This window comes from Cylas formicarius, unplaced genomic scaffold (assembly GCF_029955315.1).
Source record: "Cylas formicarius isolate icCylForm1 unplaced genomic scaffold, icCylForm1.1 PGA_scaffold_5__7_contigs__length_24384050, whole genome shotgun sequence".
Lineage (NCBI taxonomy): Eukaryota > Metazoa > Arthropoda > Insecta > Coleoptera > Brentidae > Cylas > Cylas formicarius.
Window position 1 is genome coordinate 16,512,211 of NW_026844341.1, and position 27,794 is coordinate 16,540,004.

The 27,794-nt window shown below is 38.1% G+C and overlaps 2 protein-coding genes across 5 annotated transcripts in view; both read left to right on the forward strand.

Annotated features, from left to right (window-relative positions):
- Window positions 1-18,861, forward strand: part of LOC132701812 (uncharacterized) — a 159,784-nt gene extending 140,923 nt beyond the window's left edge. For all 3 annotated transcript variants that reach the window (XM_060670025.1, XM_060670027.1, XM_060670026.1), the window contains exons 5-6: window positions 17,098-17,359; window positions 18,196-18,861. In XM_060670025.1, the coding sequence (XP_060526008.1) occupies window positions 17,098-17,359; window positions 18,196-18,363 (430 nt within the window). In that variant the 3' untranslated portion in view covers window positions 18,364-18,861. The remainder of the gene's footprint in view (window positions 1-17,097; window positions 17,360-18,195) is intronic.
- A 2,373-nt stretch (window positions 18,862-21,234) lies between these two features.
- The window catches only part of LOC132701787 (uncharacterized), a 265,521-nt gene continuing 258,961 nt past the window's right edge, over window positions 21,235-27,794 (forward strand). For both annotated transcript variants that reach the window (XM_060669971.1, XM_060669972.1), the window contains exon 1: window positions 21,235-21,819. In XM_060669971.1, the coding sequence (XP_060525954.1) occupies window positions 21,307-21,819 (513 nt within the window). In that variant the 5' untranslated portion in view covers window positions 21,235-21,306. The remainder of the gene's footprint in view (window positions 21,820-27,794) is intronic.

Sequence of the window (27,794 nt, forward strand, 5' to 3'; positions counted from 1 at the left end):
CCCTTCTGTAAAATTGTCATTTTACCACGCCAGTTTCGTTTCCCACGGATCCGAGCCAACCGACATTTCCGCGGTTTGAGGGCGATCGGATGTTTTGGAAGATTTTACCACAAGACTTGAATTTTGACGTTTGTCAATTCAGAAGATCATATCAGTGGATGTGTCCGTGTTGTTTTGCAAAAATATAGTATCGAACATGTTTGGTAAAATTTTTAAGTCACTCGTTTATCAAACACTCGCTCCACTCGTGCCAAATAAACCACAATTACCACACTTGCTTATGGAACACTCGCTTCGCTGCATAATTTACTGTAAATAGTAAAAGTTGTATAAAAACGTTTTTATTAACCTTTTTGGAAAAACCTGAAGTAACGAACACCAAAGGTTTTATAAATAAAGTGAGGGAAAAATATTGTATGCAGTATTATAATACTAAAATGCTTTGATATTTATTTAAGTCATTCCGAAGTCTGACGAAAATTTTGGTATGGCATGGTAAATTTATTTCCTTATTTTCGAAATATATCACAGACTCTTAAAACCTTTTAAGGGACAGGTAATTTGACTTCAGCATGTCGCCGTAACGTAGAATGCTCAGACAAAAATAACGATACTTCTGATTTTGGTAATTTGTAAATAATGCTGATGGATTAACTTTCTACTAAAATTTGACAACACCGGTCCTTTTCTTCATTGCCTATTTGTAGTTCTCATGCAACGAGAGAAATAACTGTCGAGTATAAAAGGCAGGTTTAGGTTTCAAAATCTTTAATAAATACTCTCTCCGTGTTTGCGACATCCTAGTTTCTCGTAGTTACAAACTAATAACAGAATATTACAAGAAGTTGGTGCAGGTATTTTAAAATTGCAAAACATGACAAAAAAAAATGAAAAACCTATAATTAAAGGAAGACGGCATCTCTCCCTAAATCTGTTGTTCGCATCACTTCAATGACAGCCATCTGCATTTCTAGCCTCCGATGTTTTTGTTTGTTTCGTAGGGAATAAAAGGTGGTCATATTTTGAATGGAATTGTATGGGCAATTTTCAGAAAATTAAAAAATATATATAATACGATTAATTCGTTTTTATTAATTAATAATGTACCTTTTTCATTTTTTTGGTTCCATTACTCGGATTTGTTATAATTATTACTGACTATGTACTATTAATAATAGGTTGTTTTATTTTAAATATCATCGGGAAAGGAGAGAGGCGTTTGCTGAGTTGCTGATTATTCTGTAAACTTTGGTGTCAATCGTTACAATTTTTTTCTACTCCCGCCTATAAAATGTCTAATTACACACCGATCTAGCGTGCGGAAAGCGTCATTTACCACGGACCCAGTTCGGACTTTTCGAGATATTACGGGTTTGGGAGCAATCGGATGTTTTCGGAAATATGTATTACTGCCCGGCTTCAATTTTGACGTTTATCAATTCTGAAGTTCATGTCATGATACGCATCTTTTTGTGTGTTTCTAGCCCGTAATGTATCCTTGCTCTAACAAAGCCATAAGCAACCACAAATATCACCGCTGAGCTGATGTTAGCTCATATTTGATTCACATTATGGGCTAACATCCGCCTTACAGAGTCTTCACAGACAGATTTTATTTATATTTTTTATTTTATTTATAAAAAAAATGATGGTTACTGACTTTAGCTTCAACACTGAAAAGATAAATAAAATTAAAACAAGTTATAAAATAAAATGTAAGAAGTCTGAAATATTAACTAATTTGAAATATATTACTGCTTTTCATAAAAAAAAAACATGCTTTTTAAAGTTTTTGATTGTAGTATTTTAGCAGGAAGTTTATCAACTGTTTTTGTAATTTGAGACGAGAGCTATCTTTTGATTACTTTACAATCAGGTTTTGGTTAGTGAGTCTGCTCTCGAAACAAAGATTTTAACTCATTGCAAATCTGTTCTAAAACGCAATTTTTGGAGCAAATACTTTGGAATTTTGTTTGTTATAATTTTGAAAAATAAGCGGCTAGAATGTAAATATCGACGATGCATGTAGAAGATATGTTGATATTTTTGGATACCATGCATTAGTCTTAGACAATAGATCCGCAATCGCTGAATTCTGTTAAGGTCCGTTTGCTTTAATCAAGTAATAGTAATTAACTGGTGACAAGACGTGTGGCTCACAAAGCATAGTTTTAAACTTTTTTGGCAATAATCTTCTATGTCCATAGACGTTTTTGAAATTGAAAAAAATACATTTTGCATAGGTTTGTTGACTTTAATCTTAATTCCTGATCGATAACCATCCCTAGGTTCCCAATCGTTTAAAAAAATATAATAAGGATGGTATACTTGGACCAGAAATATAGTGCTTTTACAGTCGACCTCGTGATTAACTTCGCGTACTGTTGCCCTCGTCTGGTTTAAACGGGATGTAGGCTTGAGTAATGTTACAATAAAAGTGATGAAGGCAGGACAGAAAGGCAGTCGGAAAGTCCCGAGACATACAGAGAGTAGAGAACGAGCGGCGAGACTAACCTCTGCAAAATACCACGATCAAGCTTTAAAAAAGCTTTCGAGAAATCATAAAACTGGTATCATTGGCGTTGATAGCACAGGTAAGAAAGTATCTTCCAAATGGGTCTAGCTAATCCTCCGTCAAACACCCGGTATTAGTGCAACTATAGACGCCCGCCCGCCTTTGTTGAATTTGACGATGGAACTTGTTTCGCACTTTGAACACCCCAATAAATCTGGCACGCGACCTCGCTAGCTCGCGACGTTGTAAATTTAACGCGACTCCCCCCCCCATACCAGTTTTGTTCAAACATCGCGTCCGTAATCTGGCCTTAGAAATTTATTGAGAAAATTCGTGGGAAAACATCCGTCTAGTATATAGCAATTGCATCCTGAAGAAAGTCGCACATATTTTTAAATCGATTTTGCTGGCGCTATATTTTTTGTTAATTTAACGGTTTTTTTGTGTGGTTCGTTAAAAATCAAATTTCGTAGACCTGTTGGCCGATCGCCACGACAATTCGCGTTTCGCCAAACCGTAACAACGTTGTGTCGTTAAATAGTTATTCTTTCTCATTTTCGCTGTGTCTTGTTTTGTTTCGAAAAATTACGATTTTGATTTTTTCCAAACGGTAGCGTAAATATTTTCGAGTTTTCGAATCGCTGTTTTCGACGCGTCGGTTTACCAGAAACGCGGGCCGCTGACGTGCCGTCGACTTTTCGGTAAATCGTTATCTCGCAAAAGAAACAAACACTCCTCATTATTTTCTTCCGGCTGATTCATTTGAAGTGGAACGCAATTTTATCGGAAAAACTAATAGCGAGTGTTAAGTCACCGTTTAGGCACTATTAACGTCGTTTTTCCATTACACCCTCTGGTGGTCAAATAGGAATATATAATAGCCACTTCAGCCGGTATTGTACTACCAAAACTATAGTGTATTTATTGCTTTGACGTTTTAAGTATTTTACAGTACCGCAGACCTTCGCAGGACCGTGGCAAAATCCATCCCAACAGATGGACCGTAGCGAATATTTGTAGAAACTTGAAATTTTTATTTGAAACGTAAATGGACCGTTTTGCTGCGGGGTATTTTCGAATAAGGAGAAGCGTTTATTCTAACATCAGGTGATATGTTTCGTTCTTAAGACTTTAATCCAAATTGCAATATGTTCGTATATATTACGGAGGTATTTCAATACTTCCAGTAAGTACTTATTTCTGTACCAGATTCTTCTCAAGCGTAAGCGTACTCTATTTATCTTACAGGTAAATTTGAAAATAATCATTTTTGTCTTGTGTGCCGATCGATTAACGACATTCTTCTTCTCGTATTTTTGTGTCTTCTACATAGTTCTTCGATTTGTAAACAACAACAGTCTCTTTTAAGACGTGAAATTTTGGGATTGCCCCCGTATCATTGTATATTTAACCCGATTGAGATTTGGTCTGAGTTGAAAGCGTATATAAGAAGAAATAACACTGCACCAAAATTTAGCGATAGTACCATAAACGTAATTCTGGAACAGGTAGCTAAAATATCAGCACAAAGCTGGGATACCTGTGAAAAACGGGTAAAAAAAATATTTATCGATAACGATTACTGGCGGAGTTGATCATTGAACTAGGTAGCGATTTTTATTATTATTATTATATTTAATATTTTGTATATGAATAATGATACTATGAAGAAATGTAATGAAACAGAACGTAATAAGTTGTTACTTTGTATTAATTTTTTTATGTACGTGTTTCAACAATTGCTGTGCGAAAAATATTGAAAGCATACTTATGTCTCGCTTGTTATTGTAGGTAGATAAATTACCAGGACGGTCCTGGAATGGGTACGGATAATTGTTTGCTCGGCAGGATGTTCTATGAGTAATAAACAGTAGGAAAACTTAATCTTGGGGTCGGTTGTAAAAACACAATATTTCTGGTCATGGTGTACATTCACAGACTCATCTCCCGTATCCTTTTCTCCTCGTTTATCAAAGTCCATTAAAAATTCGTTTTTAAAGTGAACTCCAAACAATAAAACTTGTTGCATTACTGGCACTACCAACTGCGGTTGAGATATCCTGCATAACTTTGAAATTTAAATTTATTTTTTAAATTATTTTATTTTTATTTTTACATTATTTACTTTATTTATTACATTCATATTGCTCTACTAACATATTTCGATTGTAAACTCTATTTAGGGCATTTTTATAATTAATTAATAATAAATAAATAAATAGGTCTTTATTTTCCAACACAATTCAACGAAATACAACAAAAAAAAGAAAAAAAATTCTAATTAGACGAAAATTTTACTAATTGACTAGTAAAACAGGTCTTGTTTTTTATCTTAATTTATTTATTAAAATTCTAATATCTAAAATAACTAATAAATTATATAAATAGAATAATATAATAATTACGAATTAAACAAGTAGATTTAAATTGATTGAATTGATTTGAATGATTTTCAATACCATATTATATTGTTGTTTCTTTAATACTAATAAAACTAATACTGTTCTGCTGTTCATGAACACTCTTCTGATTAGAGAGAGTCTTTTAATTTTTTTTAACAGTTACTTTACTGATTTGAAACGAAAAAGACCTTTTAAAAAAATATGTTTTTTGTCTAGGAATTCTGAACCTATGAAAATGTCTTATTTAGCGGCTATTACGAGGCAAAACAATTTATGAGAAATATTTTGACTTCGTCTGATAATACCACAAATGAGCTTAGACATGAATTTTGCACAAACTGAATTCTTCGAATCTCTGAAGAATCTAAGTATCATGACATCCCCATAGTTAATTTTTGACAATACTGTGTATCTTTTATTCGTTTTTGACTCGTTTAACAAATTTCGAATATTTTTTTTATTGAAGCCGGTTATTGGCTTGTTTTGGTTAGTTTCTTCTCCCCCACTCCCCTTCATCCCGCACTCTCACTCCCTTTCTCTCTCATTTCCGAATAGTCTGGTTTACCCATTTGTTTGACGTTTCTGGTTTTGAAGATCTGGATTTTACTTATTAAAGTTCTGTCAAGTTAAGTTTTTGTTTGTGCGTACATATTACGCGTTGCTAGATATACAGGGTGTGCCGAAATTAGACGTTACTATTTTAGTGACTTATTCTTCGCCTAAAAACACAAACAACAGTTCGTGTAAACTTATTGGTCCCAATTTTCTAGTTAAGTAGTTCTTTTTCACTTTAGCTTTAAAAATTGAATATCTAAAATTTTTTGTTTGACACGCACGTCTGGAACGTCGCTAGAGAGCGTGACGTGGTTAAAATATTGACGGCTACTTCGGGTTAACCTTTATAGAGGATTCACTAGAGCACTTTTGAAGCCAACGACTGTTTGCAGTGTGGATGTGGAATATCCAGATACTATTGAATTTTTAGAGGAAAAACGATTTAATAGTGCGGAAATCATTGTTTGCGTAGTTAGATTAATGAAGTTGTAAAAATTTTTGTTTGGTAATATGGATGGCCACTGTGTATGGATAAGCCAGTCAAAAGCCGCAACGATGATCGAAGGTTGTTTTCCGCATTCTCGGTGATTCGAAAATAATGAATATCGCGTTCAGAAACCCATTATTAGGTTTTTGTTTTCGGCGTAATGCCACTGAAAAAAAAAACCGCGATATCGGCGCGGAGTTGTTGTCTTCTTAGCAACGCGATGGTTTTTTAATCGTTCGTTTGTTGTTGTTTTTTATTCGGTCGGTCGTTAACGGTCATTGCATAACCTCGTGATTTTTTTTTAATCACTTCCCCCGGGACATTTAAATGTTTTTTTTTTAAACATTAACGATAAGTAAATTTTAAAGCAACCCCGTAAAAACTTTCCTTCAGCGGAAATCGTGTACATAAAAATAAGGATTGTACTTTTGTTTTTCAGCATTTATATTAAAACTGATGTTTGCTCGGAATTTTTGTTAGTTTCAGTTAGTTCGTGAATACTTCCAAAACGCAACACGCAAAAATATGTTTGTTGTCTCACTGATATCAGCTAAACGAAAATTGAATACTGTAAAAAAATATGGCTTTTTCAAAATTTTAAAAGAAAAATTTTTTATAAGGCAAGGGATATCAGGGGTTTATAAGAAAAAAACCTCTTATAAAAGTTTTTATAGTTTTAGTTTCCTTGGACCAAAATTTAAACTTTCATCAAGACAATATTATAATGGCAAATACCGCTATCTATCCTTTCTATCTATCTATCTATCCTTTTTTTACTGTGTCCAACCACTTTTCGTCTAAATACGCTATTGGCCTATTTTGCTATCGAAATTTCTCAGTTGCATTTAAATAATCCACCCTCCATTGCGAAATTCTTTGAGATTCCATTAGAACTTGACGTTTATTGTTTGGAAGTGAAAATCCATTTTCTTCAAAAACCTACGCAACGACTCTTTAGCACAACTAATGTTTGAGTCTGTCAGTACTTTTTTTATGCAGTTCTTCTACGGTTAAAACATTATTCACATTATAAGCGTCGTAGATTATGCCCCTAATTAGATCCGCGTGTTGCTCTTTAAAAACTCGCGAAGTACCAGCATCTTCTCTCACTTTCCTCTTGACTATCCCATCTGCAACAATTTTTTCTTATAGTCGACTTCGGAAATTTGGCCATGTCACTTGTTTTCATTGCTGCTCCTACTTCCCTTTCTGAATTTGTTATAAAAATGTAACATTCAATACAATTGGTTTAGCATCCGAAGGCAAATGGTTCCGTTTTGTTATTTGCTGAGGTAGATTGTCATTAGGTGCTGCTACCATCTCCACTTCGTCTTCAAACCCTATGTTGTTTTTCATGTCTTCTTCTAACAGGGGAACATTTGCTTCATTCCACGGTCTCCATATTTTAAAAAATTGGAAAAAAACAGGAACCATCAAAAAATGTTTAATTGTAAGATTAATGTAAGTTTCTATAAATATTCGTTACGGTTCATCTCATCCAAGACCTACTTAATGTAGAATAAAGATCTGGTGGGATGGGTTTTACGACGGTCCTGCGAAAGTCTGCTGTTAAGGAACTGTAAGATGCCTAAAACGCCAAAGCACTATATTTTTGGTCATATTATAAAAGATACGGAATCTATTATATTCTTGGATTATTATTTGACTCTGTGCAAAGATTCCGGAGCCGATTAATAGCCACCGTTCCATATCTATTGTACGACATCCCAGCTGATTGTTTATGTATGTAAGCAACTTCAAATTTAAATGGCAATAAGTATACTAAAAACTGACATTTGACGTTTGCGTACTATGTTACGTTTATTTTAATTGCAAAAGGAAATAACTTTAAGTGATGAAAATGATCAAAATGCGTCAGTTTTACGCAGGATGCCAATTCATAAGGCATTTTGATAATGTCAAAGTAAACATCCATTGCTATCAACTTTAGTTTACAAGCAGAATGCAATGACAAGGCCACGAAATAAAATATGTTGTAAAAAAAATGTGGTTTATAGAGTCGCCGTTAGGTTTGTAATATGTATAGCGTTTTGGCAAGAGTAACAAAAACGTTTCGATAGTTTGCCCGGGGTTTATAACGCAACGTAATTGGATGGCAGCCTTTTTTTTTAATAGATAAGTTGAAATCCAAACTCGCGTTAGGTGTTAACCTTGCTCCTGTATGCGCATTTCATTCATCCTCTAAAGTCTAAAGTGTTTTGATTTATCATTAGCGACAGATTCGCGCGAAACCAGACCGCTTCGCGTTTCGGAATTTTGCGCGACGGCTTACAGATAAAGCAAATATTTTAACAAAATTTATTGTGTGTGTGCCGGCTTGTATAAAAAGCGGCTAGGTGTGATTTGCCGCTATTAGTATCTGCGAAGATGTCGACGCGTTTGGCTGAATTGACCGTGCTCAAGAAGCTGAAGAAGGCTTGTCGGGTGTTTTCCAAGCTGAAGAAAAAATGCGAGGAGGAATGGTGCGTAGTTGGTTTTGATTTTTTGATCGTTTTTAACGGACATTGATAAGAGAGAGAGAGAGAGAGAGAGAGAGAGAAAAGTTAGCAAAAGAGAGGTTAAGAATCGTTATTAAATAAAACTCGATGATATTGTTATAAATGTTTATTTGTTATAATACCACGAGTCACTCGGTTGACATGTAGTGGTAAATTTTCTTTTGCAGTGCTATGGGTCGGGCTAAAATTATTATTTCAAAAGATTATAAGTCGATAGATATGCGTTTCTATATCTTTTTTTTTATTTAGTCTTAATTTGTCATGGAAGTGGACAAGTATTAGTACTTTGTTGTCTGTCCAAGTATTCATTTGAAAACATCGTCATTTTATGCCAATTGGAAAAACTGTTTTCAATTTCTTTACTTAATAGAGGAATGTGTGCTGCTATTGAATTGTATGTTGTGACTAAGATACTCGTGACGTCTGTGCATAAACTAGTGTCGAATCTATTGGAAACAAGAAGACAGTGTAAAGATTAGAAGTTGTAAAATAATTCTGTATAGAAAAAGTATATAAGTATAAAAGTATGTACCCTGTACATTCTGGCTCAATCTTCATGTTGGCGTTCGACTAATCCTCCCTAATATAGTATACAAGTGCGGTAAACGACATTTGACTCACGAGTTTATTTGACACGAGCGGAGCGAGTGTTTAATAAACGAGTGACTTAAAAACTTTACCCAACGTGTTTCATACTATGCTTTTTCTACGACCGTTAGTTAGCAAAACAACACGAATACATTCACTGACATGACCGTCGGAATTAACAAACCGTGTTGTAAAATGTTCGAAGACATCCTATTGCTCCCAAACCCGTGCTGTAACATCCCGGAAATATCCGAAGTGGCTCGGATTCGTCAGAAACGAAACTGACGTGGTAAAGTGTACCTTCCCGCACTCCAGATCTCTGCGTAATTAGGTACTTTACAGGCAGGAGTAGTTATTACTTAGCGAGACGGCAGGGCTGGGCCTGAATGTTGACCATTTGCAGCAGTGTTATTGTTGTGCGTTTCGAAAAAGTGATTTTACGAGAATATAACAATGTGGAATGGAAATCATTTGTCGCTTGATGCAAAACAGGTTGTGAAAAATGTGTATGAAACTTTAATCAGTAGATGAGTTATTAAACAAGAAGCTTTAAATAAAAAGTGATTTTCAAACTCGCCGCATAAAAAATAGTGATCACGACCTAATAAGTTATTCCTACCTTGGATAAACTAAAAAGGAAGCTAGAGGAAGATCAAACCAATATAAATATAAGCCGTGCCATCTTCCAATGAATTGTTGGTAAAATGGGATTTAAATACCTCAAAATGGACAAAAAGGAAAACGCATCACCATAATACACACTGGGTCAGAAGACAAAGTGCAACGAATATTAAGGATTCTAGCTTCGATTATCATGAGGATACAAGTGGCGAACTTTTTGAAAATTGGTGTCTTCCTCCAAATAAAATTAAAGGTCAGATCAGAAAATATTGCACCTACTTTAAGTCCCAGTGTTATAAATTTGATAAAACATGTAACATATCGATTGGAGGGCTGGAAAAATACAGGACATTATAAAAATTGGGGACGCTTAAATTTCTATGCAAAACAACATAAATTCTGATATAATTATTCTCAATGAGGACTCTGATAGTGAAACAGAATTAGATTTTGATATTTAGAATAAAAATGTAATTTATTGTATATATTTAATGTCATTATTTTCTCTTAGTGTAATTTAATAAGATAACCTAACCTGACCTAAATAAACAAAAAAAATATTATTACCAAAACCATTGAGCGTCCGTCCCTAATGTTCTGCACTTTAATACCTACCGAACCGGAGTTTCAATGCCCTTGGCAGGCAACTATCATAATTGCGGGAAAAAGCCAGCACGATGAAGGTTGACACAGACTACACACCATAATAGTGTGTCTTCAATCCAGTAGATGTCGCATGAACTAAAATTAAGCATTGGTTCACAAAATTCTTCCCGCAGTTTAAGCGCTGGTGTTGTATGGTTAATAAATATGTGTTATGAGAGTCCTCCGGATATTTGGAAAAATAAAATTATTTTAATGCTGCATATGCATATTTAAAAATTCTTATCTGAAATATAAGTGTGAAAGTACATAAGGAATTAATAACGGTACGCAGTCCACAAAGCCGCTACGCTAAGGGGAACCCATTTTTCAGTTTTTTGTGAATTACCGGCGCACCCTATACTTTTTTAAAAAATCATCAATCATTAAGAATAAAAGTTTTAAAAGAAATGAATTTTTGTTCGAGAGTTTTTAAATTGTTAAAAATACTTGCCGACCCCCCAGCCCCCCCATTTCAATAGAGAACTAAGCTCTATATTTGTACCAATTTTGAAATGGATAGCTACAAATTTCGGACACTCCTCGTGTTTCATAGCAAAAAAATCTATCTAGTGATCCGTTTAAAAGGAGAAAAATCTCAGCGCAGTGGCTTAAGTCGCTCGGAAGTGATGCGCGTTTTTTGAATCGTCTTCAGAGAATGGAGAACGGACATAGACAAAGAAAAGTTGTTTTTTTTTAGGCTGATTATTTGTGTACCAATGGGGGTCCCCTAGGACTGTCCCTTGTAACGCTACCATCAGCACGTAATTTTCCCGATTTGTTTTATTGCGGTTCCATTTCCTTTTGCTTATATATACTAAAAATTTTTTTTGGTTTCCTGTAAAAACTAGAATTTTTAGGAAGCTCGTTTATGTAAATTTTCGTGCTGGAATTACGAGGTTAAGTGGCACCTTGTAAGGGAGTCTTTTAATCGTCAATTGGAAAGAAAGAAGAAAGAAAGTCAGTTGTAAAGTTTTATTATCTATCTCGAACGTTTTCGGGTAATATTTGCAAGCGCTTCCATAAATAGCTCCATTAAGTATCCGAGGTATAGTCGTCGATGGCTTGTTATCTAATCGATTAGTCAAAATTAAACCGCTTCGATGCGATGGCAGCTCGTAAATAATAATGCCGGGTAAAAGTCGGCCAATAAAACCGTCAAAAGTTGTCTGTACGGTGAATTTAGCGGGATTTTCTGATAAATAAACAACGTCTATTACTTTGTTAACGGCAGCTTGAAAAAACTCGCGTTTTGTGCTAAGAACAATGGTATTTACGTACGCATTTAAGTGGCGCAAATATTAAAAAACGTAAAAAATGTAAAAGTTACTTTGAAACTCGTACAGGATTCGTTGCCATTAATTTCTATTAGATCTGACACTGCTGCTGCATTGGTATACTTCGACCAGAATTATAGTGCTTTTACAACCGACGACGTCATTAACTTTGCCTACTGTTTATGACTCCAAAACCGCAGTCCCTTACCCGTAAACATTCCATTACCGTCCTTAGGGATTTATCTACCTACACTAAAAAATTAGTACAACGTAACAATTTATTACGTTCTATGTCACTTGTTTTTATTGCTGCTCCTACTTCCCCTCTTGAATTTCTTATAAAATTGTAAACATTCAAAACAATTAATTTGTTTAGCATCCGAAGACAAATGGATACGTTTTTTTTATTTGCTGACATAGTTCGTCTTCTAAATTGTCATTAGGTTCGACTACCATCTCCGCTTCTTCTTCAAATTCTATATCTTCTTCTAACAGGGAAACTAACCAAAAACTAGATTGTAAAAAACATGTTTTCAGGTTATGTGTCCCAACGTTTCGATTGTATTGACGTTTTCCATCAGTTTTTATTTAGTTCAGATTCTAAATTAAATACGCTAAATAAACGTTCCTTTTACACCTGTTTGAGTAATTTTCGCAAAATGTACTGATTTTTTTGTATATAATATCTTTAAAGAAAATTGAAAGGCCTTTTCAATGATATAGGACAACGGAAACTTGAGAGTTACGGATTTGGACGATTACGTTAAGGAAAAGACTTTTTAGCTTGTCGGCAGACGACGTCCCGTATATACGAAAGGACCTTAGCTATTGAGATCATTGCGGATTATTTCCCGCAGATATCCGCTTGACAGGGCGACTAATAAATATGGAATAATAAATAAATATTCCCTCTTTCTTTATGGACCTCGTAAATATTTCTCAAAACAGCTCACGTCTGTCAAGTGCCGCCGTGCCGTCCCGATCCGCGTCCACGGGACTATTTATCAATACGCTGACGTCTTGAAAAAGTTTTCAAGTCAATATTCGATTTTGTCTCGTTTGTCTTTATTATAGCGCGGCCGTGCGAAGGTTAAGATCACGTGTGGCCAATTTTCTCGCCTACTTTTCCGATACCGTCGGGCCGAGACCCAACCCAAACAAAGCGGGCTTCGACTCACGAGACGAAAACGTTCGAAAAATAGATTCCGCGCGGATTTTTTTGGTCGTCGGACGTTGCATAAGGTCCCGCGACGGCAGCGTCGCGACACCGCTCTCAGATTTAATGCCGTATTTCCAGCGTCCGTCTGACTGCCGTGCCAAATTTGCGAATGTAAATGCGAAACAAATGTTGCATTGTCCGCGACGCAGTTGTCGCATATGCACCGTATACGGGGCCGTCGGAAACGTCGCTTGGTGTTGCCTCGGTATAACGAATATGTTTTCGTAAACATCGCACGTTCTGTACAAAGTGTTCAATACCGAAAAGAATAATAATAAAATTGTTGTACGCCACTGAAAATTTCTAAGGTATATTTTTTCTATAGATAATCTAGTTATTTTTGCACAAAAGTGCCGTTTTGCGTTTTTCCTGTTCATCGTTCTTTATTATTATTATTTATTAAATTTTACTATTTCTTCCTGTTTCATCAGGTGTACCGCAAGGTTCTGTCCTTGGACCTATTCTTAATTTATGTCCCTATTTTACTCGTTCGACCCAAAATATTTGATATTGCTTCAATTTATATCAATTTGGAAAATGCAGGGTAATGTTTTTTTCTCCTAAATCTAGCATTGAACAAGTATCCCCAATATATTTATTAATTAACGGTGAACATATGAAAATATAGATGGCAAAAAATTCAAAACGGCTGTTGCAGATTTATTTTCGGCTTGAACGGTGCAGAGCATTTACCTGAAAAAATATCAGTGGTTTGCCATTTTTTTCTTCAACAATAAACGAGACAAATCACCGAAGGACGCCGCTGGTAGAAATTTTAAAAAATGTCGCACACCTGAAAATACATTTATTAATTTGTATAAAGATACAATGAAAACTCTCTATAGCGAAACTCTGTATTATGAACAAAATTTGTTGTACTATTAGGTCTCCATACAAAGCTATGTATTAATCCACTCTGTATAACGAATATCTCAATCTCTATACCGAAAGAAAAAAGGGCACATCAAGTAACAAAGCAAGGAATGACTTAGTGAAGAAGGCGAGCTTGGCAAGTAAGCGAAAAATTTCATCTCTAGATGATAAAGTTGCTTTAATTCGGGAGATTGAACGGGGAGAAAAGAAAAGTGATGTGGGACGTCGATACGGACTTACGCCGTCGATTGTATCCACGATTTGGAAGTGCAAAGAAAAAATCATTCATGCTGAAGCGACAGGCAGTTCTAGTAAAAAACTAAGAAAGCCGACAACGGTTTCAACAGCAACGTCTTAAAAATGTTCCGCTCTCTGGACCTATCGTAAAACTAAAAGCAGAAAAGTTTGCTGAACTGCTTGGCATTATCGATTTCACGGCTTCGGAAGGGTGGTTGAGGAAGTTCAAACAGAAACATGGTATAATTTAGGGATAGATAAGTGGCAAAGCTTGTGATGTCGACAGAAACATCACTAACGATTGGCTGGAGAAGACGTGGCCAAAGCTAGCAGAAAAGTACCCTGCTGGAGATGTTTTTCATTCTAACGCCAGATAAAACTCTTAAATTTTTTAGGCAAAAAGTGTGTGGGTGGAAAACTTTCTAAAGAACGTATAACAGTGTTAGTGGCTGCCAATATCGGCGGGGAGAGAAAAAAGAAAGCTAGTCGTTATTGGAAAATCAACTAACCCACCCCCAAGCATTTGCCGGTCACTTACAAGGCAAACAAGTCTGCATCGCAAATTTTTAAATAGGAGATACGGAAATGGGATGCAGAATTAAAGGAGAGGAAAATATTACTTCTCTTAGATAACTGCCCTGCACATCCCCATATTCCAAATTTACGGAATATTGAATTGGCATTTCTTCCAGCCAAAACAAGTATATTACAGCCGATGGGCCAGAGCGTAATAAAAAGTCTTAAGAGTCGATACAGGAAGAACATTTTAATCGAAATAATCGAGTCCGAAGACAAATTTTCCATTAATATGCTAAATGCAGTCAACTTTATTAGTAAAGTTTGGAAAGAGGTGACAGCAGACACAATTCAACACTCCTTTCGTCATGCAGGACTTATTACCGAGACAGAATGCGAACAGGACTCGGAAGATGATCAGCGACTAAGCGAGTGGGTAAAACAGTTTCAAACAACAATTACGTCTACAAGTGAGGGCTTGCAAGATTTTATGATGATAGATCGGGATTTGCCTACAACAGCGGACTTGACAGAGGAAGCCATATTACAACAAGCAAGAAAGGGTGAGGAAGAGCACCAAGAGGAAGAAGAAGATGAAGAAGTTGATCTGGGACCACCACCAACCATTCAACAAGCCCTGTATTGAGTTAAGCTGCTAGAGAAATTTTATATATATATATATAATGGGGATGTTGCACCTCTCGAAAAAATGCTGAAATTACAAGCCAAATTACGAGATGCGATGCGTAACTCTTTATAACGAGAAAAATAGAATATCCACTGTATTTGGAACCGTGCCTTTGGATAATGTAACTGTAATTTAAAAGCTAAGGCGTTCATATGCAGTACCAGTTAACATTTGATTGTACCGTGTACAATATCCCAAAAACCGTAGAACTAAAAAAAAAACGCAATTGTCAGTTTTCTCGCAACAAACGATGCAAACCATCCGGAGTTTAGGCAATTTTTTCAATTAGATAAATTTCTTTTTTAGCGGTCGCGTTATTTGTTTATACTCAAAATCACCGGGAAGTACTCTGGCGGGCGGCTCCAAAACTCGATCGATCAATTATTCCGACGGGATTTTCGATAACGCTCCTCTTCGAAAAATTACCCGTGTCCGCGAGCAGTTGCGGCGGTTGGGGAAACTCCCATCGTATCGTAAATAATTTCGAACAGAAAACTTTTAAGTGATACGGGCGACAAACGTGGTTTTTCCTAGCCGATCGACCGTCAGCTGTGGTTCACACCACACAACGTCACCCATTCCCCTCCCATCGGCGCGACGTTGCCACGGTGCGTCCCTTAATCGAAGGGGGCATCTGTCTACAGCATATTAATTTTCTAACGGTGCCGCTCAATCAGAACGCGGTGGCAAGTTCCGACCATGGCGCCAAATTTAAACTGAGTCGGTCAGACAATGCGTTCATAATAATTTTATTAGTGTTTTAGGGTGAATAGCGATATACAATAAATAAAATTATACATCTTATATTCTAGAATTTAGTTTTTGCTATTATTAATAATAATGTCGCTATTAATTAATAAAAAAATATAGAAGTAAATGGAAGTGTACAGCTATATTCAAGTCGATATTAATATAATAATAAATTAATTATTTAATTAATTAAATTAATAACAATTATTAATATTAATGAATGTTCTCCTTATTTGACTAATACTTTTGTCTCAATTTGCTTGTTTCAGGATTTTTTTGTGAAGCCTCAATTATCCTTTGGTTCGAAAGGCCTTCAATTAATTTTTGAACAATTATCTCTAAAAATGACTGTCTATGTGCTCCAATTTGTTGTTGATATTTTCTTCGAACTATGTAACTGTTTGAATAAGTATGATATGGAAAAAAAAGTCTTGTTGAGATACTCGGAAATGCTAAGCCACGAAATTGGTAAGTCAGCTTACCCCCCCCCCCAAAAAAAAGAAATATCATATCGTAAACTATCAAAACAAAAGGAATAAACTTATTTTTCCAGTTCCACAATACTTGAGGTGCTAAAATTAACAGAATGCTTCAACAGCTCGCAGCTGGTTCTCGATTTCGAAAAATAATTAATAAAACAATTGCGAATAAAGCGCGCTTCCTTTCAAATAGGTGATGTTGCCTTCTGAGTGGTTCGGCACCGTTAGAAAATTAAACGTCGGATTTTTCGCGTTACCACGGCAACGTCGTGCCTTCCCCGGTTGTCCGCGTCGCGCGCCCTCTCCGCGCTATTCCCCGCGGGCCCGCACGCTCACGCTACGTCACACCCTTCCGTATATATAGCGGCGGCGTTCGCGTTCGAAAGCTTTACTCTGCCGCGAGTCGAAAGACGAGTGAGTGGAGCGGTACGGTTTGGCCTTTAAGCGCTAGACCCCCCGCGCGCGCGTCAGCCTTCGCACGAAGAAAAAGTTTCGTTGGTTTTCGCGCAACGATCTAGTCATCGCGACGCAAAGCACTCTATGATAATAATAATAATAACGATTAAGGATTAAGAAGCGTGCAGTGGTGTTTGTGGATGCGAGTGTCGTGCGTACGTTCTTTCGAAACGGCCCCAAAATAGCGATCTTCGGGTTCTCGAGGTCGAACGTGGCGGACGGGAAAATGGTGGGTTCGAACGGCACCATGATCGCAATCCGTCTTGTTCGCAGCAAGCTCCGTAAACGCGAGGAGCACAGCAATTCCGTTCATCCGGTCGGCGAGCCGGCCACCACCGTGGTCCTCCAGGCAACTGCAACGGTTACCCCGAACGGAACCGCGGCTGTGGTGCCGCCGCCGCCGCCTCCCGCTAACAATAACTCCGCCGCCGTCGTCGTCGCCCAGAACAACGACCCTCTGGCCTATCGAGGCATGTTCCTGTGGCAGTTCCCGCCGCCGCCGCCCCAGACCCAGTACTTGTACAACAACGAACAGGTAGGTCGACCGTTGGTGATGCGCGTCGACGAGGTCGCCGCGCGCACGGTATCGTCGCGTGCCGATTCGCAAGGTTCTTTTTTTTTCCTATCGCGCGGTCGAAATTTCGAGAGAAAACTCGTTTCGTAATCGGGTGCCCGCGAAAAAAATTTCTCTTCGCCAAGAGAAAGCGGAACGGGATTCGTAACGGTTTTTGCATCATTTTTCGGCCCCGTTTCGGGGATTGCTACGCAGCGCGGATCGTTCCACGTGTTTTTTTTCTGCGAACCGCCTTTCGGTCAGATTCCGGACCGGACGTGAACAGATAGTTCCAATAAATATACCTACCATACACGCCACAACATGCGGCCATCTTTCGTTGTTGGAGCGGAGTATTTTTTTTTAAGCCGTCGGTAAAACAGTGCGTGACAGTATCGCCGTCAATTTTTTTGTGGTCCACCACGGTTTGGAGGTTGGTCTTTCGTATAGACGGTCAAGACTGTGTGAAAATCGTAGCGCGTTTGTTAGTTGGTTGGACGGTTATTATTTCGAAACGACGCGTAAGTGATCTGCGGTTATATTGCGAGAATATCGATAGCGTCGAACTATGCAACCAGTCGTACGCTCGGTGGCCCAAAAGTTTTTTTTTTTTTGCTTTATTTTGGATCGACGCGAACCGCCAAGGCCGGAGTTTGAAGACCTCCGAGTTCTTCCGTTCGCGCACGCGTTTTCCTTGAAAATTCGGCTACATCAGCTACGCGGACGCGCGCGAAAGGTCATCGACCGTCCCCAGATAGGAAAAAGGGGTCGAAGGCCGTCCGGAAGTCACGATGTTAACGCATCTCTTTGTGTTGCAGAACAATATTGTGCAAAAAGCGGTGGCGGAACGTCCCGGATTCGTCCGGGGATTCAGAAAGAACCTGGGCGGACGCTGGAGGAGGCTGGTGAAGAGGAAGGCGCCCGCGGACGTGTACACGATCCCCGCGGAACTGAAGCCTCAGCTGAAGCAGATCTACGTCTACTGAAGCCGGGACCGCGTGTCTTTATCGGCGCCATTGAGACTGACTTATTGTTAATTTTGTATAGAAGCCGACGCGGCGGAGTTTGTACGTTTAGGTTTTTGAGACTCAGTGATTTTGGTTTGTAGTCTCGGTCGAGCGGTATTTTGGCTCACATTGAGCCCCACAACCTTATACGGTCGACGTTGTTCGTTTTCGGCGCAGTCTCCGCAAACCTAGTCAAATTAAAATGTTGAAAACGACAAGAGTAGGAACACCTCTTTCTTTCCAGTATTACGATTTATTATGTAACGTTGAACTTATTGATTACTTCCGATTTGATTTATAATAATAATAAACGCAACAACTTTCTCGGCGGAGTCCGTCGAAATTGGTTTTTTGTCGGAGATGACCACTCCCGCTCCTGGAGCCCGATTCGGACGATTAGTGTTGTCGCGACAATCATTTTACTAAGCAATATTAACGTGTACATAGTGTCCTGTAATATATTGTTATTTTTGAATATGCAGATCTTATTCTTGCCATCCCTCCTATGCGATTCCTTAAACGGTAGTAATCTTAACTGCCACCAGCGCCATGTAGAAGCCAAGTTCCTGACCAGAATTGGGTCTCGTGATCTCACAGCCATCTATCGGTGGGAAGCTGAACTCGACTGTTCCGAGCATGATACTTGAGCTAGTCACTAACAGATGGCAGCACTTACACTCCGCGCATATTCCGCAACCCGGAATTATCATTTGCCTCCCGGTTTCAAAAACTGTATCAATCAAGGCACTACTAAAGTTAATGTAAAGTGCAAAATTTCGTGAAAAATTGCAATCAAATCTCGGTAATTTTCATAAAACGTAGCGGCAACATTGCTAAAAAATTTTGGCGAGCGCAAATTTTGCGAAGCAAAAAATCTCTTGAATTTAGGAAATTTCGCAAGATATGGCAACGCCTCTTGAAATTTCGATCCGCGTGTGTAATATTTAAAAATCTAGGGAATTTTATCAAGAAGAAGTGGCAACACCGCTTGAAAATTTTGACCAGCGCGAATCTCGCAAAACGAATTTTTTTTAAAATTTAGGAAGTTTTGAACATTCTGGCAACATCGCACGAAAAATCGATCAAGTGGGGAAGCAATTTAAAAATCTGGGGAATTTTTCCAAAAAGCGGCGGCAACACCGTACGAAAAATTTTCCAAATGCAAATTTTGCAAAACCGAAAGTCATTTTAATATAGGAAATTTTGAACAGTCTGGCAACGTCGCACGAAAAATCGGTTCACGGGGATGCGATTTAAAAATCTGGGGAATTTTGCCAAAAAGAAGCGGCAACACCGCGCGAAAAATATCCCGAATGCAAATTTAGCAAAACAAAAAGTGTTTTGAATTTAGGAAATTTTGCACAATATGACAACGCCGCTTCAAATTTCGCTCTTCGTGAATGTATTATAAAAATCTAGGGAATTTTGGCAAGAAGTAGTGGCAACACCGCTCGAAAATTTTTCCGAGCGAGAATGTTGCAAAACCAAAATTCTTTAAAATTTAGGAAATTTTGAATATTCTGGCAACATCGCACGAAAAAATCGGTCCGCGGGAAAGCAATTTAAAAATCTGGGGAATTTTGCCAAAATGAAACGGCAACACCGCAAGAGAATATTGACGAGCCCAAATGTTGCAAAACCAAAATTCTTTAGTTATTAGGAAATTTAGCACAATCCGTCACCGCCGCTTCGATTTTCCATACGGGCGAGTGTGATATAAAAATCTACGGAATTATGCAAAGAAGTAATGGCAAGAAAAATTTGACTAGTGCAAAATTTTAGAATTTTGGACATTCTGTTCGGTTCTCTGCTGGATTTGTGCATAAATGAAAAACGCCGATAAAATATTTCAGGTAAATTTATTGAAGTAAACAATTTTACATTTGTAAATCAAATTACATTCTAATTTTTCTCGCTTGTTGGGGTCTAGCAAAAGGTTAACCTACGAAGAGAAAAAAAAACGAAATTAATACAAAGATCGAGGTACGTACAATGGATTTCATATATTAGTATAGAAGATCTGAAATTATGCATCGACGAAATTAACGAGAGGCGGAGGGAAAGGGGCCGAAGCCACACCGCGGAACGCTCTTAGTCGAATGGGGCCCTAATAGCTCCAAACCGAACACGCTCTCTGGCATCTCTCAAAGGACCCCGGCCTGCGGGTTCCCCGAGGAAGCCGCGTTTGGTCCCCCTTTTAGTTCTCCGTCGCCGCACGGCAAATTCCTCGGGTTTCGGAGACGGATGCCGCCCCTTTTCGGTGAAAGGCGGAAGGCTAAACGGGTTATACGCGCAGCCCTCAAAAAAAAAAAATCTTCCCAGACGGAAACCGAGCTAAAAAAAATCACGTACCCCAAAACGGGGGACGGACATCCGTTATAGCTGGCACCAGCGGCGGGCCGGACCTAATTACAAAGCGCGTTTAATCCGCGCGACCGCCATTTTTCACGGGACGCGTCTAATACTCTAATCGTATGCGGCCGATTACCATATTTTCAATTTATCTCGGCCGTTCCCTTCAATTTTCTTCTAATAACTACGGCTCGAAGTCGCCCTAGTTTACTACGTAGCTGTCGCGCGGAACTACTGGATGGACAAAAACAAATAATGTTCGAGAATAAATAGAACGAAGAAGTAATAAAAAAAAACCGTCCAGAACCGGCGGGAGCGGGTCGAGTCTCCCAGGCGCCACGTCCACCTTTCGCGAGAAGTGAACCGGTAAAAAGTACCCGTTTCCGCGCACCTGTACCGCGTGGCAACGTCGCGCGCGCCGAGCCTGCGCGTTCCCGCCGTCTTTCGTGCCGGCGCCGCCGCCGCCGCCGCCACCGCCAGTCTTTAACCGACGCGCGGGGACATCGGACGCAAGCGACGGCCGAGACGCGAAACATCGCGCATCCCCCTCCCCAGCCCGAAACCGACCCCATGGCCGCTTCTAATATCGTCACCGAGTGGTTAAAGTCGCTGCGGCTCGGCCAATACGCCGAGAGTTTCATCGACAACGGCTACGACGACCTGGAGATATGCAAGCAGGTCGGCGACCCCGACTTGGACGCGATCGGGGTGTTCAACCCGGTGCACCGGGCCCGTCTCCTCCAAAGCGTGAGGACGCTCCGCGAGGAGGGGGCCGCGAGCGTATATTTTAGCCTCGAGGAGGGCGTCCAGGTGGCTTCTTCGGCCGCGGCCGGTGGTGACGAGTGTTTTTGTGTCGCGGAAGACGGAGACGGCGGGTGCGCGTCCAAGACGTCGTCCGACAAACAGGACCGGGCGTCGTGTTCGTCGGGCGGCGGAGGCGACGACGTCGCCAAATATCTCGACGAGTACGAGGAGGGCAAAGCGGAGCTGGTTAAGATACCGAGGATGCAGCTCAAGGTGCTGCTGAGGGAAAAACTGCAGCAGGACGGGATCCGGCTCAGTTGTCAGCCCTATTCCACGCAGGTAACGAAGCCCGTTTTTTCGTCACGATTAATATGTGTATATATGACCGGGAGGAAAGCCGAGATGTTTACCTTCTCCGTCGCCGTGATGTTTACTCGACGCGATGCATCTGTGTGTGTAGGCGTGCGCCTGGAATTTTATGGATAAACGCGGAAGCAAACGTTAATCTACGCTGGCAATGGACAAAATGTTTAATAACGAAGTATTTATGAATGGACGCCGAAAAAAAGTATATTTTCCCTTGTTGCGTACCCACACTTGACGTTGTCCGATGGATCATCTCCACCAACTTTTCAAATATCGCCATCGATCGGTTAACCCTCGCCGATATTCCACTTTCACGTGGATTTTTTTTTTAAATAGAATCGTCGTCAATAATTAAACCCACCTCCGCGATAACAATCAATGGCACCCAATCGTTGGCGACATATCGAACAAAGAATGCGAAGCATTGATGAAAAAAACTTATTTTTATTTTGTCGAGATTGCCCATTTTTCATCATAACACACTACAAACATTTTATATATATTTTGTACTGTTATCAACACATCCCAAACGTTTTGTGCCACTTTGAACGCATTTTGCAAAATATCCTACACATTTCATACCCTTATCAACACGTTAAAAAAATACGTCACTTTAGAGCCTCTTACACACGCTTAAAACTATTGAAATAACGTTTCCGTGCTTTTTCTAAGTCGTATTACACATTTCAAAGTTTACAAACATTGGTCCCATATTTCGCATACCTTTGTAGCCCTTCTTTTAAATTTTGCAATGTCGCAAGTTTCACATTGTTGTCAAAACATTGCAGACAATTTCGATACATTTCACGCTCATTTCATTCAACTTTAGATATTTTCTAACAAGTTTTGCTAGTCTCGCCAACGCATTGAAGACGTTTTTGACACATTTCACACTCCCATCAACACAATGCAGAAATTTTCGACACATTTCTCGCTCTCTTCATTCAATTTCAAACATTTTCTACAAATTTCACACTTCCAATGCCATAATGCAGAAATTTTCGATATATTTTACACTCTCTTCATTCAATTTCAAACATTTTCTACAAATTTCACACTTCCATTGCAACAATGCAGAAATTTTCGATATATTTCGCACTCTCTTCATTCAATTTCAAACACAATGCAGAAATTTTCGATACATTTCGCAATCGCTTCATTGAATTTCAAACATTTTCTACAAATTTCACACTTCCATTGTCACTATATAAGAATTTTCGATACATGTCGCACTCTCTTCATTTAATTTCAAACATTTTCTACAAATTTCACACTCTTATCAACGACGTATTGGGGGCACTTTTTGCGCGTTTCCCACACGTAATCGTGTGTTAACGCAGAAAACCGAAAGCCGGTCAAATAAAACAACACGATACCACCGGCAACAACCTGTCGCCGCTCTCGCCTCTAATCGCCCGGCCGATGACTCGGCAGTATATCTATTTCGAGCCCGAAATAAAAAAAAAAACACCACACCAACGCGCGCACACATACACACCCCTCGTGCCCCGGTCTACCAGAGGCGATCGAAAACTCCGCAACAGGTGACGTTAATCGAGAAAAAGGCAACGCCGCCGGATAGCCACCAAGAGCCAAACCAATAATTGGGCGGTCTTGGATGCCCTTCGCCCCGTCCCAGGGCTTTTCGCGTGGTAGGTACAACTCAAACCGCAACCGTGCCCATTATATTATATCCCGCCCTTTCAACGGCAACAATTACGTAATTACGCCCCGCCTAATGGACCTATCAACATTAGGAATAACCTATTATGCCGTTAATTACGCAACGACCATAATAGATTAATCGGCACCCAAACAGATAATCTCAGTCAGATCTTGGACGCACACACACAGACATATATATAATAGCAATTTCAGAACGTGCTGACTTGCGAGACGACCTCCCTCCAGCCCCACCACCTCTTGCACAATTTAGAGCACCTGAAGTTGCTGCTCTAATTGTACACGGTTACTTTGCTAATTTTCTAGCGTACTTTCGTTTGTCCCAAATTATAACTAAACCCATCAGGATAACAGGTAACTCTCAAACACTGATAGACCTGATTGTGTGAATGTCAGTATTTGTGATTCCGAAGTTCTGCAAGTTTTTCTACTTCCAGAAATTTTCGAAACTCAGATCGGACCGTCTTGTTGGAGTTTTTGCAGAGAGTGGATTGGGTTCACATCTACAGTCTTAGTAACGTTGACGACATGGTTGAGTTGTGCTTGTGCCCCTTCTAGCACCATAATGCTTATGCAAAATTTAAACAGACAAGAACGGTTGGGCACTGGGAACACAACAAGACTCTCCTCAACAATACTGCTATTATTATGAAGAGAGGACAAGTCTTGATTCGACTGGTACTAATTTGCCTGAGCTCCTCGCTGATCTTGACTCTATTAACGTCACTGTCTAAAATTCTCAACAGCAGACCCTGGCTGAGGAATATGTCAAAAAATAGGGATTCTAAATTCGTTAAAGAGCAATGCTGTTGGTTGGAATTGTCTCCCTGTAAATGATGATGTTGAGCATGGAAGTTAGCTAGTTAGGAAGTCCCCAGTTCAAAATTAATGAAATGGGTGGTTATTTAGGCTGGATGAGCTCCAAAATCCATACTAAGTCATTTCCTAAATAAAAATAATTGCTGTATATGGATGATTAGAAATTATACACCAGAGGAAGAGAGCCTTTCCAGAACCTCTTGGAAATGGTGACTTCTTTTTCTATATAGATGGAGTTGGGCTCTATCGGGAACTCTAAATACTACACGTGCAAGCCACAAACCACACATAATCAAAATACAAAATCGCCTGGAGTATAAGCATACACACTGACCGCACAGTACCGAATAACAAATCTGATATTCTGGTACTTGGTAATCGATATCGTTATCGATATCGCCATTTCAGTGGATAAAAGCATCCAGAAAGCTACCCACCGAAAGTAAGAAAGTACCATAGTCATACAGCTAAAATTTACCTAATCATCTCCGGCTGTTTAGTGCTTCAAGCTCAACGAATATCTATATATATATATATATATATATATATATATATATATATATATATATATATATATATATATATATATATATATATATATATATATATATATATATATATATATATATATATATATATATATATATATTCTTGTTCAGGCGAAGGACGTGCATAACTTCGGTGAAAATCCGGTCCAGACGATATCCTGTAAAAAAATAGAAAACAAAAATAATAATAAAGTCTTTTATTTCACATTTAGGGGAAAATAATAAGCTAACAAAAAAAACGGTATCTGTTCTTTCCTGTAATAAAAAAAAAGAATGTAGACTGCGCCATATGCACAAACAATTTATAATACAAAAGAACCACTGTTCATCGTCGTACCTACACATTTTTAAATGTAATTTTGTCTTATTTATAGTTTACAATGAGAAAATGAGAATGAACATGAGAATTAATTACGAGCTTGTGTTATAAAATACAAATCTACTACTGATCCCTTGTCCTAGTGCGTGTGTCAAAAAATACATTTTTTTGTCGAATTTTGAGAATATGCTGTAAATGTAGTTTGCTAATTTTGAATATGGTCTATAACTAAAAAATGTGTGCAAACCACAAACTTAGATTAAAGATTCTCTAATGGAAACTGATTAAAAAATAGATTTAATCTGATAGGACAAAAATCTTTTTGTGACTCGACTCAAACTTAAAGGAGAATAAATTAAGCGTATTTTTTTCAAATCTTATAAATACATTTTTCCATTGCGCTGTCAGTTAGTTATAAACGAAATTTCAATACATGGTATATTTCCATAGCAACGCAACGTATCAAAAAATCGCCATACATTATATCGAATTTTTCGCCGCCTAGCATTCACACCCGACTCATCGTTGCAAAAAAAGGACTTCGACAAATATCAAAAAACCGGCCCACAGGAAAACCCTAGACATTTTTATATCTATTTAATTTTTTTTTTTTTGCTTTGTCGATTGCGCAGATTACGATAGCACAGACAGTGCTATCGCAATGAATTATTTTTTATTTCGCATGAATTACATACCAAAATAACGGAAACATACCAAATTTGCTGACAAATAAATATTCGGACGCGAATGTTTATTGACCAAGAAATCAATGCTACTCATGCACTGATGGTAAAATGTAGTGTGCTTTGATAAATGAAATGTCAGTTCGCTTTGTTTCTTTCAAGTTTGTATAATGGTTGATAAGAAAATGACGCGTGGTGTTGCAAGAAACAAAAAAGTACGAGAAATTATCATATCCCAGTACTGCAGAGGTTAATCAATGCAAAAAAATTCAAATGACTTGAGTGTTGCAAAATCAACAGTCGGGGATATATAAGTCTGGTTTGAGTTTTCAGAAGGTAAGTTTACAAAATCAATATTAACGTCTATTCAGAAGAAAAAACGTTTGGATTGGGCAAAATCTAAAACATCCTGGACAACGGGAACGTGGAGTAACGTTGTCTTCAACGACGAATCAAAATTTGATGTGTGTAGGCGATTTTCGAGGAAGGGTGATTCGTACAAAATCACAAAGGTTGTCTAAAGCGCACGGTAAAATTTCCCCTGGGTGTTGTGATATGTGTATGAATGGTAAAGGGGATGGCAACTACGAGTTCATTGATGGTACTATAAATGCAGAAAAATACCAACAAATTTTATCAAGTATGATTCCATCAATAGAAGAACTTTTGGAAACGAAAATTTTATATTTCAACAAGACGGTGCGTGGGCGGGAAAGTGGTTTGAGGGCCATAATATGAAATTGAATGAATATTGAAACTTATGGCATCGGATGAAAAAGACTTTGCGTAACAATCCTCAGCGTAAAGGCAAAAATCACCGAAATTTGGAACACTTTCACCCCGAATATTGCAAGACTTTGGTAGATTTCATGCCAAAACGCATAAAAGCTGATATTGTCCCGATAGGTGATGTTACTTCTTATTAATGTTAAAGTTAAAGATTTAAGTGCGTCCGAATATTTATTTGTCAGCAAATTCGGTATGTTTTTGCTATTTTGTTATGTAATTTATGTGAAATAAAAAAATAATTCATTACGATAGCACTTTTTGGTATGAAAATAAGTGCGTGATTTAATTTTTCAATCGAAAAGGCGAAAAGAAAAATTTAAAATAAGTATAAATATGTTTTCTTATTATTTCGTACATCGTCGGAACAATTAGTTGTTAGGGCTCGTATTTACAAACAGTTTTTAAATAAATCATGGAAACGGTTTAATAACACAAAATGAAATAATTATATTGAAGTAAATGAAAAAATAATAATACGCGGTGACCCGAAGGTAACAATGTTCCAAAAAAAAAGTTGTTTATTTAATATAGATTAAAACAAAATATTGTTATCGGATTTTTTAAAATATTTAAGTTTGTTTGCTTGAAAGAAACGAAATAAAAAAATTACAGGGTTTTTATCTAAACATCATTCAGTTAAGCACTTTGCTTTGTTTTTGTTGCAATTTTTGCATTAGTCATAGCGCTAAAAAAGTTAAACCATTGCTTTGCAATAAGAGCGGTCATTTAAGGTTTTGATTTATAGTTAATTTTAGTGTCAAAAGAGTAGTAATCAAAAGTTATGTCACTATTGAAATGCCAAAAATAATAACAATGTCTTACATGAATCAAACTGAAGTTACACTATCTCTCTATAAAAAAAGAAAACAAATTTGTATATTAACAGATCAAAACATTTTTCTCCGTTTTTTTTCCCACCCGGTAAGTTCTTTAAAAATTATTTTTATAAAATGGAGCAGGTGGTGGCAAGATTGTGTCCGACACGTCACACCACAACGTGTTACTTTAATACATAGCATCAACAGCATACCTAAATTATGCTAAAATTGTAACATATCGCTTAATAAATTACAAACATACTTTTTTGGGCTTTTTTTATGTGACTCA